At 30.6% G+C, this 21,415-nt stretch overlaps 1 protein-coding gene across 7 annotated transcripts in view; it reads left to right on the top strand.

The window, feature by feature from the left end:
* The window catches only part of LOC124362642 (chloride channel protein 2), a 153,010-nt gene that overhangs the window by 127,619 nt on the left and 3,976 nt on the right, over positions 1-21,415 (top strand). For all 7 annotated transcript variants that reach the window (XM_046817325.1, XM_046817327.1, XM_046817326.1 and 4 more), the window contains exons 6-18: positions 1,102-1,227; positions 1,411-1,495; positions 4,685-4,786; positions 5,291-5,393; positions 6,066-6,197; positions 6,311-6,473; positions 9,599-9,714; positions 10,151-10,265; positions 11,257-11,394; positions 14,803-14,923; positions 19,887-20,022; positions 20,392-20,528; positions 21,146-21,314. In XM_046817325.1, coding sequence (XP_046673281.1) covers positions 1,102-1,227; positions 1,411-1,495; positions 4,685-4,786; positions 5,291-5,393; positions 6,066-6,197; positions 6,311-6,473; positions 9,599-9,714; positions 10,151-10,265; positions 11,257-11,394; positions 14,803-14,923; positions 19,887-20,022; positions 20,392-20,528; positions 21,146-21,314 — 1,643 coding nt within the window. The remainder of the gene's footprint in view (positions 1-1,101; positions 1,228-1,410; positions 1,496-4,684; positions 4,787-5,290; positions 5,394-6,065; positions 6,198-6,310; positions 6,474-9,598; positions 9,715-10,150; positions 10,266-11,256; positions 11,395-14,802; positions 14,924-19,886; positions 20,023-20,391; positions 20,529-21,145; positions 21,315-21,415) is intronic.

Below are 21,415 nucleotides of genomic sequence, written 5' to 3'. Positions count from 1 at the left end.
AGGTAATAATTTTCCCTGTGCAATAACTTGCCTTTATTGTTTTTTTTCAAATTGTATAAATTTTAAAATTAAAATTATTTTTTGTTTTACGTAAATAATTTAGAAATAGTGATTAGTGTTTTTTTTTATATAAACTAGATGTGTACTAACAGTTTTTTGTCAGTTTTAAAAATATATAATATTACATTTTCTAATCAAGTGAATAAAAATACATTTTTAGTAATTTGGTTAGAAAGATTGTAGGATATTGGGCACTTGCCGTAAGTCACAAAATAGAACACATGTTTCGAGGATTGAAACTTACCCTCTTCTTCAGGTATCAAAAACCCTTATACATACGGTCTTAAAACTGAAAAGTGTGGCAACGAACTTGCCACACACTTAACTAAAGCTATTTGGTTAGTTATAGCCAATCTAAGAAGTTGCAGTGCTAGTAAAAATTTTAAAAGCCATTAATTTTTGTATGTGACTGTCTATTTCTTTTTATTGTTTGTCCTCCACCACTGATAGAGCTCAATTTGATTTAATCGAAATTGCAGATATTATATTTGTTTTATAATCTAAGCCAATTTTGAAAGATATTGAAATATTCTTTGAAAACATTAATTCAAGTCAAATTATGATTAGTCATTCATAAAGTACTTATTGTTTTTGATCTTGTATTGAGCAAAACAAGTAAAAGTCAAAGCGCATCAATATTTTTATAAAAAATGGTACTTTTGTATGACATTCAACAGACAAACAAGAAAGCTTTTAGTATCATGAGCCTTATATATATATACACACACACACACACACACACACACATATATATATATATATATATATATATATATATATATATATATATATATATATAATTTTTTTGTTTAAATATGAAGTCTTTTGCTGTTTGGTGTTTAACATCTACAGTTAAATCCAGTAAAACTTCAAGTATTTAAAAAAGGAATTGTTATAACTATTCTTTTTTTTTAATTTGTTATTGACGATAGATGATTTGAAAATGTAATAGGATTGCAGATATTTGTCATCATTTAAGTTGCAAAACTAAATTACTATAACTATATTAACTACAACTATAACTGAATGAACTCATTGCAGGAGTGCTATTCAGTATTGAAGTAACCACAGTGTATTTTGCGGTGAGGAATTACTGGCGAGGGTTCTTCACAGCCGTGTGTGGGGCGACCGTGTTCAGACTTCTAGCTGTGTGGTTTCAGAAGGAAGGTAAAACAACATACACAGTAATTTGAGCTTTAATTTACAGACAAATCCTTCTATGTATTCAAAGTTTATCCCATTCTTTTTCAGGTTTATTTTAAAGATTTTTTTAATTTTTAAGTATGGTTTAACAGTAATTACAACTATTATAAATGTTTTCTAATTTACATATAAACTCTTTTTTTGCAGACACTGTTAAAGCTTTCTTCCAAACAAACTTCACCATGGATTTTCCTTTTGATCCACAAGAGCTTGTAGTTTATTCACTTATGGGGTAAGTATTTTATTACCCACTGTCTCACATATATTACTCACCTGATTTGTCTTCAAGTGATTTTCTTATTTCACATGTAAACAGGGGTATGAAAAGACTCATATTTGATATAATTGATTGTGCCAGGAAAAACATGAGAGGGGCTGTAAGGCATTACTGAAGATGAATATGATAAAGGGGTTTGAATAATGTAGTCACCAATTGGACTAATGTATCGTAGTAGAGTAGTAAAGAGTATTTTTAAAGGGGTTACAATTGTTTTGTAATCAAATTTAATATAAAGGTTTTAAAAATAATGATGATTTTTATTGGGTACTACCTTATATTTATGACAGTTTTTTATGGCATGTTAACAACCTCTCAAACTCTGTATTTACTTATATTATTATTTTTAAAGCTATTAGTTAAGTTCTTTTATAATTTTTATAAGATCAAGTGGAGCCGCTTGTTCTTCCTTTTTTTATTATTAACATATATATATATTGCTACAACTATCTAAGTGATGTTTTAATTATATTTATTTGTTTAGTAAATTATTTATTGATCGTATTTAGATTTTATATGCAGAGTGCAGTATTTATATACTGGTAATATTTAGGAGATTTTTTTCTTTAGGTCGAGGTGAACAAAAATGTAACATAAACATGAGTCAGATATGCTTAGTTTACCGTCTTTTAAAGCTTAATAACATAAATAGTGTTAAGCTTATAAACTTTTTTCAAGGCTAATAAAAGTTATTAAATGTAAATACTAACATTTGTAAACCTAGATCATAAAAATCGGTCAGCAACTAATTTATTATATAAGCTCTTACAGTTGTAATACATGGTCAACATTGCCATAAACAATTAAAAATTTACCATGCATTACAACAGTGAAACCCTTATATATATAAATTATTTCTTGTCTGATTTTTATGTTGATTAACTACTTTTTAATATTCTTTCCATATGTTCATAATCTTATTAGTTGTTCTAAAGTTATTAAATCTTAAAAACTTCAACAGTCTGTCGTTGTGAAACGTGACATAATAAATTAATATAAATGTATCTTTTCATTTAAAACTGCAAGATTATTAATTGTGCCAAATTTGATTTTTATTCATCTTTACTGGTTTCTGAAATAAACAATTATAATTAAAATCATACAGATTAATAGACAGTAAACTAGGAATTTCTGACCTATGTATATATTACACTTGTTGTTTGACTTGACCAGAAGAATAAATTCCCAAAATTGTACCATAGAATTCAATAATACCCAGTATTTTTTTCATTGGTATTTGATATAATTACTAGCTGTGACCCGCAGCTCCCCACGCAATCTTTAGAACCGAAGTCCTTATATTACTTAGGAAAAGCAATTATGATGTAATATGATGGGAGTCCTATAAAGATTTTAAAACGTAAGTAGGCATACATCAGGTAGATATTATTTAAGTTCATGGTAAATAGTATTAGATTTTAACTTAATTATTATATCATGTTTGGCACGTGTAGGAGCATTTCTGGTTCTAATTAATTATATACATAACGTCACAGCTAAATCTGCCTTGTCATCCCGATCAAGAAAACACAAATCTCGGATCACACAGGTCTCGGAAACTTACTTCGGTCAAAAAGGATATATTTCCAGTCCTTGTTATATTTCAGGTCTAAGATATTTCCAGTACCATAGTAGAGTTTGCCTTGTTGTTCTGATGAAGAAAAAGTTTATATACTTACGTAGGACCGAGATGCCTACTTCGGTTAAAAAGTGCGTACTCAAGACCATTTAAATTCACTTACCTACTATGTCACAGTTTAGCTTGCCATATTACCTCGATCAAAATACTATATACGTTTGATTATCTAGTTCTCGGATATCTGTTTTGGTCAAAATCGTTGACATAGGTGAGTTTGCCTTGTCCTGATGAAGAAAATACACACATAAGTAGGACTGAAAAGCCTATTACGACCTAGGGGGAAGTCCTACCTACTTCTTATGTACTTTCGATATAATAGGAAAATCCTTATTAAGGTTATGCAGCATTCCAAAATAATCGTTACAGTTTTGCGTTACACTTGTTTTTTGGACTGTAGCCACGGAATGAAAAAATCGTTGAGGCATGTTAGTATTCATTTCTCTGTTTTTCCATAAGCCATTGTTAAAATGTAATATCATAATGTCAAGGAAGCCCACCAGTTTAAAGTAAATTATATGAAAACATTCATAACTTTGTTCATTAAGGTTAGTTGTATAACAGTATTTAATGCATTAGATGATTTTAATTCATCACTGGTGTAATCTGGAGTAAAATTTATATATTAATGTTTTATTTACTATCTGCATTACATTGCCAATCAAGCACTGTTTACTTATTATTGATAAAATTTAAATGTAAACAGATGTTTCAGAAAGTTTGTTGAATTATAGCTGTCAACAGCTGTTTAGGTAGTGCCAGTTTAATTTGAATTATAAAACATAAAAACTACCATTTTTTCTGAATTCCAAAATATTCCAGGTAACATTTCTTAACTTTTTCTTCATAACAACCATCCTCGGATTTCAATGGACATTTTACATAAAGAATTGACCGAATTGGTCCAGCTGTTCTCAAGATTTGCGCTTCCAACACATTTTGTGATTCATTTTAATTTATAAGATTTATTAAATTAGCATCTAGGTAGTTTGACTAGACTTTTAAGCTAAATTTTGACATTGTCAATATTTGTAAAAATTGTACGACAATAATCATTTGAATTTGGTAATTTTAGTGGAAAAAATTATGATTGTGCACTAAATATGTTGCCTTAAAAAGGTTTAAAATATTTTTAATATCAATTTTCATGTTTATAGGTTTTGGAACAGTCTTTGATAGTGTAGTATGGCGCACAACTTATATGAATAGTTGTAGATTAAATAACTAATGTGCAGAACTATCATCATGATGCAAATTGTTAAAGTTTACGGCACACATCAAGGCTTGTGATGTAATTCACTTTTAGCTTGAGTGTTATAGCTATCATAACATATCATGTGCATAAGCTATTGCTAATAGTTTATAAATAGAAATGTGGTTTTTCTTACCTAAGATAAATAAATTACACAATCTTTAATGATGTTCATAATTAAACAAAATACTACTTAAACTGTTTAATCATATTTTAAATACTTTAAATCTGCAACAAAAATATTAATCTGTTCCAGGGTTGTCTGTGGGCTGGGAGGAGCCGGTTACGTATGGTCACATCGCCAGTATGTTCTTTTCATGAGGCGTAACAAGAAAATGAATAGTTTCCTGCAGAAAAAGTGTGTAAATATGTATATTATATTATGTATGTGGTCATATTTTTTACTACCACAAAATTGTTTTGAACATTATTTGTAATGTTTCAAATTTGTTTAATTATACTGCCATTTATTGGTCAATTTCATCTATAATTTCATCATTATCTGATATCGTGAAAATCCTCTGTCTCATTAGTAATTAGAAAGATGTGTTATAATATATGCAGTTGGTATATTAAACTATTAGGTTAATGATTCATTCATAGTTTTACAGGTTATTCTAATTATATTTTACTTTGAAATAAACTGCACTAATTTTATTTTACCATATTTAATATCAAAATAATTTTTATATTACTTCTATTAAGTGCTCTTTTACTAAAACCTTTAAATTTAGACTGTTTTAATTGTAAACCATTGTAACCTTTAAAGAATTATTAGTTTTTTTTTTCTATATGATGTAAAATGTAGATATACTACATCTATAAACTGTTATGCACAAGTGACATTTTATGGCGTGTTTAGTCGGTTCCTGTACCCCGGGATTGTAGCTTTGTTGGCATCCACAGTGTCATTCCCTCTCGGCCTCGGACAGTACATGGCAGGTGATCTCAACACTCATGACCAGGTACAATTGCTAAACTTCTGTACCATATTCGGTTATTTATTATAACATTGTAAGTTCTTTAAAGTTTCTTAGTAATAAGTCACTTTTTTGGTGATGTGTACAAAACATTTAACACAAATAAAGTCAAATATTTACAACATAAATATGTGTAACAAATTCTACTTGTAATGAATATTATTTCCCTAAAATGTTTTGCACTCAATGGAAAAACATGTATTTATGTTAATCACTGTTATGTCAGATTAACATATCATTCTTTATAACATAGCTTTGCGTTCTTGCCATCGAACTGCCTCAGTATAAACTCAAGCTGTACTCATTGGTGGTGTTGGTGCTACTCCCGAATTAATTATATTTCAAATACCAAAAGCATTTCAATTATTCAACAGTTTTGTCAAACACCTGGTGTGGAGCTTATACTTTTCTGGCTTTTGCTTAGTGACGTGTTTTTGTTTATATAGTAAGATGTTATCATTAGAAATAATTATTTTACAATTGAATGCTTAGACCAATTATTATTATTGACTTTCTCCATTAAAAAACTCTGCAATAAAGTGTCAGAATGCTAACATACAGGTAATAACATTAGTAACCTCACAATAAAAGGAATAAAGTTAGTTATTAGTTCAGGGTGTATTTGGTTAAAAATGTTTGTATACTTTTGTATGTTAGGTTGCCGGGCTATTCAGCAACTTTACATGGACCAAGGGTTACATATCAGTGGAGGAGTCCGATATTCTTCGCCACTGGACCACCAAAAACACAGACGTGTTCGTCAGCCTCTGTGGCTTCATGTTGTACACTGTGAGTTTGTATTCTTTTCTTGTAAATTGCTCAGTCATTCCCTACAATAAGTGTATTGCACCTACAAGTCCATCATAAACTTTATAATAACAAACTAACATTATTGTTTACAGTGGTTTTTCTCTATTGTGTGTTCCACCATACCAGTACCCTCTGGTAGTTTCATCCCTGTCTTCAAGATAGGAGCTGCATTCGGCCGTGTTGTGGGAGAACTAATCCACTTGTCTTTCCCTAAAGGAGTCAGGCATGGAAAACTCAATACTCCAATAATACCAGGTGAAATATCGACTGATACATTGCTCCTTACTAGTTGGTGGTCTAATCTTCTCCTCTTAAGGGCTCCATTTAAAAAAATTGTAATTTTATTTATAAAGATTACAGCATGAACATATGTACTTGTTGTATATGAATAATTAATGTATATCTCCTGCATTATAACTATTTATTATAATGCAACAGCTGTGTAAACTACTATTACCTAACAATCTTAAGTGGTTACACATTGAATTTTTTAAAGTCTTCATTCAATAATTCAACAGTAAAATCATTATATTTTTCATTATTAGCAATTACATTAATTGGTACTTTAGTTTTGGTCCGTATGGTTTTATCTGAGATTTGCTTTTATTCTTTCTACGAATATATTTTTTTAAAGGGCTATAAAAATTTGATATTTTCATAATAACCTTCTGAGCAATGATTATTGATCACACAAGACATCCTACTCCCATGTTTTAAATGAAATTTATTTAAATTAGATATGGTAGGACTGTTATATCACCAGAATTATCCAAGAAACAAACATTTTCCTTTTTTTATATTTCTATAAAATGCATTATGTAACGGAAATTGTGTGTTAAAATCGTATTATGAAAAAATATATATGTTTGCAACTTTATTATGTATGTAACTGCAAAAACTAAACACTCTCCCCCTTTACAGTTAAAATTTATTATTATTATTCTTTGGCTTTATTTTGGTGGGATACTTTTTTAGCTTTCATCTAAAAGTAAGATTTGAGATTACACAGATGTATTGCATGTCAGGCAAAGTGACATGAGAAAATCAAACGGGATCGAGGATCAAAGGAATCTTACCCGAGTTGAGCTGATTATTTTTGTATCTGTATTGTACAAGGACAAGCTGTTTATGAAGGCAATATAGGTTACTTTTTAAGAACTAATGTCTGTAGCGTTTAATGGTTGATATAATCAATTTGACTGTGATGGGAGACAAAGAAAAAGACCAAAGAAAAATGCAAAAAATGTTGTATTTTGAACTAGTTATTGGAGGAAAGATTAGATTTCTTAGTTTGCATCTGTACAGGGCCCCCCTTGTCTGTTCAATGGACAAAAGAAAGAAGTAGACTAATAATATTTAATTAACAACATATCATATGTAAAATACAGCTTCGTAATATTTTTAAGTGTTCTGTAAAATAATATATTCTGTCAAATAAAGATTAGATTGTCAAAAAGATCACATACAAGTACACTTAGTACTATTTATCATCTCCGGGCTCTATTATTCACTTAGGCCAAATACATGAGTTGTGTCCTTTTGAATATAACTAATAAATATAATTAAACTAGGTACCATTAAATATGTTGAACATTTAATCATCAATAAGCTAATTGCTAATGTTGATCGATAACAAAGTTTTAAGCGCTGGGATTCTGCTTTCCCCCCTTTACAATGATAGCAACTCATCAGTGTAAATCTCCTCTTTCCCCCATATTATCAAATGGTAACACAGATATGGTGATATGGCAACTCTTAGTGAATTCTTTCACTGACCATAAAAATAATGCATGGTTTGGAACCACATAATTCCAGTACTCCCTAATCATCAAACATCCTATCTAGTATTGTAGCTGGAATCTAATACTTGTTGCCACCCTCAGTCATTTATCACATTATCTTGTACTTCCTTTGACAACAATAACAAGTTCTTAACATTTATTTTAAATACAAGGGACGTTCAATAAGTCCTTCGAAAATCATAAAGGTGGCGCTCATAGGGTTGAAAAACCTTTTTTGTCTGTAAGCAGTGTTATTAACTAGAGACCTGTCAAAATTTCAGTTTGATCCATTGCATAATTTTGTTGTTATTGATGATTGAAGTGAACAACTTTTGTTTATTTATTATAATGGAGAAAAGTGAGTTTCGAGCAGTGATAAACATTTTTATTTGAAAGGCTTAACACCGAAAGAAATCAAATTTGAGTTGGATTAAGTTCATGGCACATCTGCTCCTGTGTTTGCAATCGTTTATAATTGGGTAAATGAGTTTAAACGTGGCCGTTCATCTTCAAATTATGAACATTGATCGTGATGACCAGTGGAAGTGCCTACTCCTGAAATGATTGGGGGGAAAGAAATAATAATAATAAACTTTATTACTTTCGAAAATGCAAATAACAATTCCTTCCTCCCAAAATGAACTATTTTGTATATATTTCAAAACGTACAATTTCATATGCATACAAACTATACATTCCATGCGTAACCTAAACAGAAAATATGCATATACATATATATAAATGAACAAAAAATATATAAGAAATATAGTCTAAATTGGAAGGAATCAGAGGAATTAACTGAAAGAAGTAGTACTCAATCAGTAGAGCTAAAAAGCTCTGTATCTGGGTGGGAGTCTCATTAAACATTATGAGTATTAATCTTAATCAAATTGTCAACAGTATGGATAAAAACAGGGCAAAAATAAATAAATAAAAAAACCGTGCAAAGCTATAAACTCTCAACAATTAATTAAGAAATCTAAAGAAAAACAATACAAAACCGAGCAATTATTTTCAATGATAGACTAATTAAAGTGTACAAAATAGTTTAAGCTACACAGATATCACAAGGTGCAGTAGTTTCAATTTCGCATGAACAGTTGTTAGTAAAAATCATTTCTATGAGATGTGTGCCGTATTTGCTAACAGACGACAATAAGAACAACCATGTTGTCAACAGCCAAAATGGCTGAATTAAAGTTCGAAACGTTGTAACATCCACCTTAATTGCCAGATTTGGCCCCCAGTGACTTTTTCCTGTTTCAAAATTTGAAAACATGGCTTGGCGGACGATGCTTCACTTCAAACAAGGTTATTGAGCAAATGAATGCTTATTTTGAAAAACTTCCTAAATCATATTTTTTGGATGGCTTAGAAAATTTGGATAAAAGATTTTTAAAATGTATAGAGCTGATAGGAGGTTCAGAAATTTAAAAAAAAATCTTTTTCTAGGAACTTATTGAACGACCCTTGAATCCCATCAAAATAAATTTCAATCTCTGTTATTGTTACTTTGATAGTTTAAAACCATTTTTGAAGACTATTAACACATAATAAATAGTAATATAAAGGTATTACTGATGTGCGCTTGTTTGACAGGAGGGTATGCCACAGTGGGTGCAGCAGCCATGGCCGGGGCAGTTACTCACACTATCTCTGTTTCTGTCATTGTGTTCGAAATGACTGGTCAGATCACACACATCATACCCATTATGGTGAGTTATACTGGAAACGGTAGTCATTTATGTTTCAAATCTACAACGAGATAAAAACAAACATATAATTTGTTAATGATAAATCTACCAGTCTGGTCAAGTAATATAATGTTAGAAGAAAAAAAGTTAAGAAATAAGATAATATTACAATTAATCTATAAAAAGCTAAATTCTTCTTAGATAATTATTTATGGATACATTATAATACCTATTTTGTGTTTTTAGCATTTAATTTCAAAATGTTATTAAATCAAAATAAGGATTACAAGGTTTAGCAAATGAATTTATCCAAGCAATTTTTTTTGTTCGATGTACTTTAACGGACCTTGATGTGTTGATACAATAAAACATTGCAAGGCACCAAAATGATTCTATAGACCAGTTTAGTTTTCTAATGTTGTAATTATAATGTTATTATCCACTCAATTATTTACAGATTGCTGTTTTGATTGCGAATGCCATAGCAGCTTTACTTCAACCCTCCCTTTATGACAGTATTATTCTGATAAAGAAACTACCTTATCTGCCAGACCTGTTACCTTCAAGTTCAGGTAATAATATTGATTATATGAATATAGAAATGCTGTATAGATATAAAAAAGCATGCTAATATTTTTAATACATATTTTTACTAACCAAGAGATTTCATGAATTGTGAAAAGGAGAACAAGTAAAGAAAGTGTAAGGTTCTGATTATTTACAGTTAAATGAAGGAAATGCTGTATTTAAATTATTATCTATTGTAAATAGTTACATTGATTGCTTTGTGAAATTTTAACTCTAGGTCATAATAAAATAAATGAAAACAAGACGAGGTTAGATTTTATTTTGTTATTTAACCATTACTTCTCCTCAATTTGTCATTTCTACTTTTCTTCTCTGATTAGTTGGTTAAGTAATACAACTGTTATTTATGTTTTTTTTTTTACATAAAACATGGTTAATGATTGGCTTCTTTGGTCTTTCTGAATACTTCTGTCAAATAAATATTATTTTATTTTTGTAATTATCAATTCAATTTATTATTTTATCTGAATTGGACCAAATCTCACAGTAATTCTATCAGTTTTAATAACATGTGAACAAGTACACAGCAGTTTCATTATTCTTTGTTTAAAGTTTATTATTACAAAAGAATAATTTTGTGGTGATAACAGAACAAAAAATATCATATTTCAATGAGAATTTACCATTGTTAAGTGTTAGAATGAAGGAAACATAAATCAAGAACTACACTTGTCCACTTTGGCCGGTGTCAAATGTCAAAACATTAGTTTAAGCACACACAAAATTTAATAACTCATTATATGGCAATGCACATTCTAAAGTTAAAGTTGACAACAAAGAAGTTTTACATAAAAACAAACACCACCACATAAAGATACCCCAGTACCATGTCAGAAGGACAACAAATAATCATGACACAACACAGATAAATCACTAAACATAATAATCACACCATATCATCCATAATTAGCTGTAATACATGTAATGTAAAAATAAATCATAAATTTGATAAACATATTTTGTTTAATGTTGCAGGAATGTACAACATTTATGTTGAAGACTTCATGGTAAGAGATGTGAAGTTTATATGGCATAACATGAGTTATCACGAGCTCAAGTCTGTACTCAAGGAAAACAGAAGGTTACGAGTATTTCCACTTGTTGAAAATCCAGGTATGTTAAGTGAAGAATTAGTGTGAAATCCCAATTATTTTCAAAACAATTTTGCATTGACAACAAATAATTTTTATTACTTGAAAGAAATATGATATTAAAACTCAAAACATACAATTATCCATAATATACTGCCCCCTTTTCTAGCCTAAACCAAATTAATATTTCTAAATGCCCACTTCCTTTCCAAATTGGGAAGATTAGAGACAGTGCAATATTCTATCATTAAATTAAAAGCCTTCATGTTTTATCAAATACTGTATTTTAAAGAATTTCTTAACAGTTCACCTTATTTAACTTTTTTTAGTTGTTTTGCATCCCTCTCCTAATCATTTTGAGAAAAAACAGTCTCATTTAGGAAATCAAAAATTTCCAAACTAGGTTATTAGTGTAATACAAAGAGTTATTTGATAACTTGTGGTTTATTAAGAGTTCAGAAACTTATTTTATATCTACATTATTTCAATCCTTCCTCAATAACAGTGAATATTTAAATCTTTTATTATACTTTCATCAAAAATAATACTTAAATTGTTAATAGTTTGAAATCAAATACCAATTTAATTTTTAATAAATTTTATTAGTGGATGGCATAGACTATTGAGGCATAGTGTTAGAGAGGGCTTCTTAGCCCTAACTTCGCCTGGTAAAATAAGACATTCTTTACTTTTTTTTACTATTGGGAGCAAAAATACCATATCTGAAAAGTAGACAAATTCTTTTTCTTCAAGACAGTGCTCCCAGCCACAAGATTGCCTTAGTGATGCAAAGAGTAATGAATTGAAAATGTCATGCCGTCTGTGCCCTACTCTCCTCACTCGGCCTCTTAAGATTTCACTCTATTTTCAAACCTAAACAAATTCCTCTGTGGAAAAACAAATGTGTCAGATGCTGAGGTGATCAAAGCGACAAATGCTTATTTTGCAGACCATGCGGTGAAACCTTCTACAAAGAAGGGATCTGAGCACTGAAGCCTCACTGGAAGTGTGTAAACTTAAAAGCAGATTCTGTAGAAAAATAAATTAAACTGACATCAATATTTTATTTCTTTTTTGGCCATGAAATTATTCATTCCGCCGTCTTATAATTAATTAGTATTGCTTTTACAATTCTCTTGTTCAGCCACCACATGGGGGAGTGAGAGACTTCTGACCTACTTTCTCCAGGCCCGTGCTTAACAAGACAATTAAAATACATATATAAAGAATTTTTTAAACTGTTCTAAAATATGTTTGAAAACATAAACATAATTCAATGTGTTTATAGAATCAATAATATTTATTTTTAACCCAATTTAGTTTATTTCTCCTATACTCTCAAATCTTCTGGCAGTACAGCCATTAGTGTGAGGAAGATCCTAGTATGAAGTAAGAGAGATAATGTTCGATTAAGACATAAATAGAATTGGTATTTCTGATGATATTTTTGCATAGTGTACCTGTATAAACAATATGTCAATAAATTATTGTTGTTGTTGTTCTCCATCTTAATTGATACTATGTATGGTATGTAGTATAGTATTATTCTTAGCGCACGTCAAATAAATTTCCTCACAGTTTGACGAGATGTCACCAGCAACTCTTTATAAACAGAGTAGAACGCATTCCTGAAATTATATTTGGTCATTGGAAGATATCACCATCTCTAGAGAATTTTTAGTCATTTCTATTGATTGATAATATGTTCTTCTAGGTTAATAAAAACAAATGTGTTAGAGTTATAAAAAGACTAAATGAAATTGTTTGTAGAACAACCTACTAATGATGTTCCAGAATGTAATTTCTGCCTTTCTTTGTAATGACATTTCTAAAAATCATTACTATTTTGAAATACTTTTCATACTCAGCAACTTGTATGTTACCAATGGTAAACCATTGTTTTGTACCTACTAACAGCAATTTTTCAGCTTTTTGTTTATACATTTTTATTAACTTTATACAAGCTCAAAACCATTACTGTATAGTTTGAAATATTGCCTAAACTAATCAAAACTAACATAAACATGCATAAAAAAATGCATGTTAAAAAAAAGTTCTATTACTTGACTTGATCAGAATGTAGTCATGTTCAGAATTAGTAATTAGGAGTCTTGTTCATATGTTTGTAGATGGATTGGAAATTCAAAATCTCACTCTAAGTGTGTTTCTCGACTTATTCAGAGAATTTAATTGTGTTGACCATAATACACTGACAGATTAGATTTCCATGGCATTCAAAGTGTGCCTCTAGTTCATTTCTAAGTCAAAGAATGAAGTTTGGCCAAATCTCTAATCACTTTTCCAATTCTATAAAAATTGTTTTATGGAGTCTATCAAGGATCCATTCTCAGTCCAATTCTCTTCATGCTTTACGTCAATGATATTTAACACCATCACTGCCACACAGGAGAATAGTGCAGTATGCTGATGATACAACTCTGTTTCAACAAAATTTTGAAACCGTTTTGGAATCAACAAAATTGTCCCACACATTTACAGTCTTGGTCTAGAGACAAATTCTTCAAAATACTATGTTTTGAATTCAGTAGATTTTGAGTATGGTCCTATCATCATGTTGCCAGATACAATACTAGAAGTCCATTCATTGAAATTCTTTGGAATGTACCTTGATGAAGGTTTGTCATGAAATGTTCAAATTGATCATGTTTGCTCAAAATGATTTATCTCTACCTTACTTATGGATTGGTGTTGTGGTGTGCCTGTGCAAATAATCAATTGTTAAAAATGTCCAAAATTCAGAAGGAACTAATTCGCACCATTGATAAATTTAAGTTCAGTGAGTTATGCAGGCCATCTTTCAAAAGGCTGCAAATGTTGACTCTGCCTACTATATTTTGGAAACAATGTTGTATTGTATGCCTGAATGTGCCATGAACATGGGCCGAGACATTTATTTGTACAAGACTTGAGACAGAAATAACTACCAGCCTGGGCGATACAGCACGGTGATTAACAAATACTTGTCTACAAAGGCATGGGTTCATTTTATTATGAGATTGCCCAATGCAATAAGAAATGCCTCTACACTCATTTACATTTATACTTCAAAACTCATTTACAACAATGTTTAGTATCAAATGCATTATATAAGGTAAATAAGTTTCTGGCTTATAACTGGGAGACCACACAAAAACAAGACTGACTTCTGAGAAAAATGGGAAGCATTAGCGAAGACTGACCATGGAATAAGTGTTAAAATATATTTCTAAATGGAAGCCCAATGTGGTATGGATGTCGAAATGTTAGAATATTTTGATCTTTTATTTACAAATTTATCTTGTCCATGCAAAAATTTGTTGATTAAAACCAATAATGATAATATTAATTTTAACATTGCCTTTAATTAAAATCAATCTGTTTCATTTGCACTAAAAATAAATATTTTTATTTTATATTCCTACTGTTCCAGATACAATGATATTACTGGGGTCCATCCAGAGGATTGAACTGATAAAAGTTATTGAGCGTCACGTGGGCAGAGAGCGAAGATTACAAGTAGTGGCTCAGTGGCAGAAGGAGGCTCAGGAAAGGTAGGAATGCCACCAGTAATAACGTATACTCAATTGATATTTCTAGAGCATTGGAAAACTTAAATTCATTCAGTGTATTATTAGCTATAAATACCATTATACAATGTTGGGTTTTTTTTTAATTAGGAAGTTGTTATTTATATTATGTTTTTATGGAATTATATAAAGTATGTGTATCTTGCAAAGAGTACATCTTTTTAAGGGTCCATTATCAAAAAAATATTATGGAACTAATTGTTTTCTATTGCTATCTAGAAGCTAAACAATGACCTTGGCCCTTGGTCAACCACCGGTAATTCTCTTAGTTCCATTTAATGAGGAGCTTTCCTGAAATAGTGAGAGGGAGGAGTATCCAATCTTAATTATTCAGGCTGGAGTGAACATGTACCATAAGTAAGGTAATAAATGTTCACTAATTTTCAAGTGACAGAATATTGTGAGTGGGTCCACAAATTATTACTGTCAAGCTTTGGGAATCTACAGGAGGCTTCACTTTTGAATGGCTTACCTTCTAGTTGAACCTACGCTGAGTACAGCATAAACCCATATGTCACTTTTATCTGAGCAACCCCATGGACGTCCAGGAAGCGGCACATCATTAACCACAAATGTCAAGATATTGGAGTGGAAACGTGGATCAATAGGTCTAGTCTACTGCAGAGGGTGTTAGAGTCTGTTGCTAGCCTGGATGAGGGAATCTGATGAGCATTTCCTTCATCCAAGGTGACATGACTGAGATTGAGATAAAGTCCGCTATCTGTCCTGATGGGATCTCAACAGCTGGCGGCCTCTTCTTCCAACTTTACCCATCCTGAATGTTCTGTTACTCTGGAAGCAAGTGCAAGGATCCTTTAAGGGAGAAAGCTGTGGGAATGAACATATTAATTCTATGTAAGATTATTAGAAAACTTTATAACAAAACCATATACATTTGCCTAATGTCCTTATATTTTGAGTAAAATATATGTTTTTTAATATTCTACTCAAGACATGTGATTATTATAATAAAACTACAAAAGAACAACCGTATAATTACTTATATTAAAATTAATAAATCATAGAATGGTGGTGCTTAAAACTTGTTATAAATATAGTACTAATGTTGTTTAGAAACACATATAGGTGGAAGAAAATGTTAACTGTTACAATGCAAATGTTTACTTTATATTTTAAAAATCAGCCTTGAAGTTTGAATGTATCACTTTGAAACTAGAAAAATTAGAGCATTTCTTATATGAATCACCTTGTCTCTTTAGTAGTATAATCAGTAATAAATCTAAATGTGTTGAAAAATATTTGTCTTTGTACGTTCATTAATATCTTACTGATTCAAATTTTAACCTTTTGTTTAGTCACTTAACTTTTATGGTATGAAAATTCAGTGATTGTTTGTAACCTAGAGATTGGACTCAAATGGACAACAGCTAGAACCGATTACTTTGTGATTATTTTCAACCAAAGAAACAAAACTGCACCCCTTAATTATTTTATCTGATCTACACTGTAATACTTTTATATTAACACCTTCACTGTGACACTAGTTGCGTATCAACTTTAGGACAGCCGGGATAGTAGTAGGATGTGTCCACCACAGTGAACGTGGTAAACTAATTACAATGCAGTTCAGCAAAATAGAAAAATATTAATTAAATAAATAACTTTTAAAAACTTGACAATTATTGACTGGATAGGTACTTAGCAATTTTTGCCAATCAGATCTGATTGTCATGGCATTGTGTTAAGTAGGTAAGATTAATGGCAGTTTTTGAAGGAGGTTTTTGTGTATAGTACAGGAATTCTTGGATACCAGTTCCGAATGGGAGTAAAAATATTCAAATACAGCAATATTTAGGAGAGGTAATCGGAAGTGGTGAAGATAAATACAACTAACTGGAAAGTGGGACTCTCTCAGCAATATCCCTCTCCCTTCTTTCTTCCTCCCTCTCTCTATCCAGGTAGCCTAGAACGTTTCTGTCTTAGCCATTTAGACTGATGATCTACCTCCTCCTTAGACATACAATGAATTAGGCTCAACTATCAAAAAATAAACAATCTTGAAATAATTGTTAATTGTAAACAAATTTAATTGTTATAGTTAAAAAAGGTAGTAGTCCTAATTGAGTGGTACATAATTGATTGAGTACATATAACACTAGCTGTATTACGCAATGCCCAAAGGTTACAAATCATAAACATTCAATCTGGCACAAAACAGTGTTCTAGGTCAGTATGCATACACAGCTAAATTAAATACCATACAAAGAAACTTATATCTTAAGACTGATAGTTACCAGCTATGATATCATAAGTGCACTTCATATCAAAGAGATGAATGTCTTATTAATGCATAGACGTCAATTTTTAATATGAATCTCAAGGGATTTATAATGCAGTGAATGTGATAAGCCATACTATGTCTTTACAATGACCCATGTTATTTTTAAAATTATCTAATTTAAAAACAAATGTTTCATTCAAAAGCTTTTATTAGAGAATTACAGTCCTATAGTTTACATCTCAGGCTTATTTGAATCTCATTGTTGTAAAGCATGTTGTATAATGCATCATGCAATCTACAAATTTTGACATGATTGAATTTCCAATATATAAGCTGCTAGTTGTTATCAGCTGCTTGTTATACAACTCCCTGGGTTACAAAGTGTCACAGGCAAATATTTTTATAATTGGCACCCACACATTTTTGAAATAATTGTTGGTCTTTGGAAGATATCAAAATCTCTTGAACACTTAACTATCATTACACTTCTAAAATTTAAAGGTCAGTGTGAGGAAACCCTAAAGTTTGAAAGGGAAACTGTTTCTATGAGCACCTTTGAGGGTTAATTGAATATCTCCATGGGCATTTGGATGTGTAGGTATTTTTCTCTTCTTCCCATTAAAAAGCCATCAGTAGGTGAAGCTCTTACATCTGACGGCTTAGCTGTTTCTTGTGTGAATTTTCAATGTAAAATGAATGTCTATGAAATAGAATCGAAAATATCACGGAAGTATTACTTATATTCAAGCAGACATTTGCTGATGTTATCTCTTCCTGTGGTTGTTAGCCTGCTGGTTAAAGTTCCAATATGTCTTTTAATCACTGGAATTGAGAGCTGAAGTTGTTTCTGACCTTGCTCTGTGATTTAGAAGTCAAACTTTGCATTTTACTTGAGAAACCACCTTCTGAGGCAGTTGACAAGTTGAAAAGAGTATATAAAAAGAATGCAGTGAAAAAACACAATTTATGAGTAACAAGCATTTTTGTGAATATTATACAAATATTGAACATTTTACCTAGACCTCCATCCATTTCCTCCAATTCAAATTTCAGTGTTGATAACATTTCATCATTTATGCGCTTAACCAGTTAAATAAATGTTGCCTCTGAAATTTTATTTTGTTGAATAAAAACATGTGATTGTACACAAGTGTTAAGAGTATTCTTCATACAGATTTGAACAAGTATAACTTTTTGTGAAAATTTGAACATTTCATCTGAACAAAAAGAAGTTATAGTAAATATTGTCCAGGAACATGATTGATATAGCTGTTGGAAATTACAACTTACAGAAAATCATATTAAGATATGACATCTGGCTTACTTCATTACTCTAATCCAAAAGATTCGTCACACTGCTTTTAAGATAGCGCTTGAAAACCCAATGAATAAACACAACTCTTTGTCAGAAATAATTTTTACTGCAATAATGGAAAGAACAAACCAAATGGCCTAGTATAAACACTACCATTGTTGCCTCATCTTTGAATGAGATAACAATCTCGGAAGCTTTTTAACTATCCTTTGTATTCCAAATTCCATAGCATTTGATTGTGGAATTCCAAAGATTTCAATTGTTAGTACTGAAAAATTACCAGTGGGATGAATTGTGAAATGTAAGACCTTATATGTTTCTTTGTTTGTATCTATGAAGTACATGAATATTCATCAAAATGTTATCTTAGTATTTTAAGAGATTTCAGTAGATTTTAACTGAAAAATGGACTAAGCTAAATGAAATTTCCTGTAGCATCTTCTGTCCATATAATGTATAGAACATTTTTCTAATTCAAGAAGGCACACATTCTTTTTTTTAAACAGAGCATACAAAATTAAAATACAAAATAGAAATAGAAGAAACGCAATTGGATATCTTATGATTGAAAAGAAGCCGAAATAAATATAAGAAATCTAAATACAGTACAGAAATAAAGAAACAAAAAATCAAACAATAATATAAATATTGGAAGAAGAAAATAACAAAAATAATAAAAAAAATCCAAACAATAGTAAATTATAAATAAATTTTGATCAGAAATCAAATTGAAAACTCCTCTATTGTTTCCAGAATAGCATTGAAAACAGTTGGCGAGAAAAACATCAAGATTGTAACAAACTTTACAGTTTTAGAATGGAGGAAGGATTTACTGTACCCAAAAGATACTGTTGAAATGTTTAGTAGTTATTTTATCAGGACTATTCATGAAATAAGTAATATATATTTTGATCATATTACTTAAATATATCTTCATAATATGAAATCATACACAAATACTAAACATTTATTCTGGAGACTATGATTTCTGTATATTGTGTCCTCCTGGGTTTGGGTTTCACTGCAAAAAAGACCACAATAATTACTCATTTTACTTTAAACTCAACAAAAATAATATCAGGTCAACATAAATACGCCACATTTCTGAAAAAAGTACATAACACATACAGAACTAGCACTCCCCTCATTGTTTAGGTTGTCTTTAAACATATCCCCCAGGACTGCAAAGGATCAGGCAAGGAACAATGTACAATGATATCTACCAAATAACACCATCACACCTTAGTTTCCAATCTTCCAAATAACTGTCCTTGATTACATAATAATATAGTATCAAGATAATAGTAATAATTTGATTGAATTAGAAGATTGTATGACAAGATTCTTTAATTATAAATTCTGGTATTTAGAGCCAGAGAGGAGGAGAAAAAGAGGAGAGAGTCAGAGCAGAGACAAAGGCGACCATCCAGGTTTGAGGTTATCCCAGCACCAGACATTCTGCGAGTCAAACAGATGAGCAACCAAGAACTGGACAGTGGACTGCAGGTACCACGATACAAATTGTATGATAATCATTTAGAATGCCTATAGATTTGAAACAACCATTAAAGGTTTTGTTAAAATCCTCATTTATCCAGTACCATACACACCAATAATGAATTCATAAAGCACATAGATTAGCTGTTGGCCACCGTTTCTGAGGGCTAAAGTTTAAAACTGAATTATAAAGTCATCTCAAATTCAAAACTGTTCCACTTTAAAAATGGATTTTCAATGTCTTAACATTAATGAATATTAAAATATATGATTATCTGATAATATGAATGGTTTAGAACTGATATTTAACTTACATCTTCTGATAAGAAAATCTATGTTATCACATTTGTATGTCATTGCATTCTTTTTATGTTTAAGCCCCACTTTCCCATATTTGGATGTCAACCAAAGAAATCTATTCTCAAGAAAACAAACTCCTTTAATCTGAGGAACTTCAGTCCTGTTCTAACTCCTACGGTAACACCTTACACAACAGTGACTGGAGCCGAGAGCAGGTTAGTTAACATTGGTTTCCCAAATAGTTGTGTAAAATCACTATTCTTCAACACTGTAATAACTACTGATTTATTCTTTTTATTTTAACAATGTTTAAAATCAAACAAGTTTGTGTAATAAAAAAAACTAAGTTGACTTTGTCTATTCAATGTAAAATTGTCAATGGCAATACAATTCTTGATTCTTGACTATTGGTTTATATGCAATTCTAATCTGAACACATCCTTTTATATCATAAAATAACTCAGTGAAACAACTTTAATCATGAATTTTACTGGTTTAGTATGCTTTTAAACTGTATAAAGGCGTTCAACATGCCATTCAATATAAGTCATGGTTTTATTCAACATTCTTTTTCATAGTGATGGTTATTTTGAAAATACAATTGTATTAATGTTAAGTATGAAAAGTAAAAACTGGTATGATAAACTTTATAATGGTTACATAAATTTTGAACAAGTGCATTTATATTCACACAATAAAAACATACGTATTCATGCAGTAATATTTCCTACAGTATCGCACTACGTATAACAACTCATCCTAAATATCAAATAATAACAGTGGAAAATAAACATCAAGATAAAGATTGAAATAAAAACAAATTACTTTTCAGGATCCGTATGGCATTTGAGGCAATATTCCACAAGTCTGCCACCCTGCAGGATGTGGAGCCTGACACTGAAGCAGGAGTCGAGCTGCCAAGGTGCGAGGGTCTAATACACAACCCAAATCCCATGATCATGACCCCAGCCAGCCCGGGGCCCTACAAGAAAGTTCAACTGGTCAGTTTTCATTCTCAAAGTTGGTTAATAATATTAATCCTAATTCTCTGTCACTATACAAATCTTATTTTCTTTATTTAAAATTTCCCAATCACCATCGA

Source organism: Homalodisca vitripennis, chromosome 5 (genome assembly GCF_021130785.1).
Source record: "Homalodisca vitripennis isolate AUS2020 chromosome 5, UT_GWSS_2.1, whole genome shotgun sequence".
NCBI classification, from domain to species: domain Eukaryota; kingdom Metazoa; phylum Arthropoda; class Insecta; order Hemiptera; family Cicadellidae; genus Homalodisca; species Homalodisca vitripennis.
The sequence above is the reverse complement of the archived record's forward strand: the minus strand, read 5'-3'. Positions and strand labels throughout refer to the sequence as shown.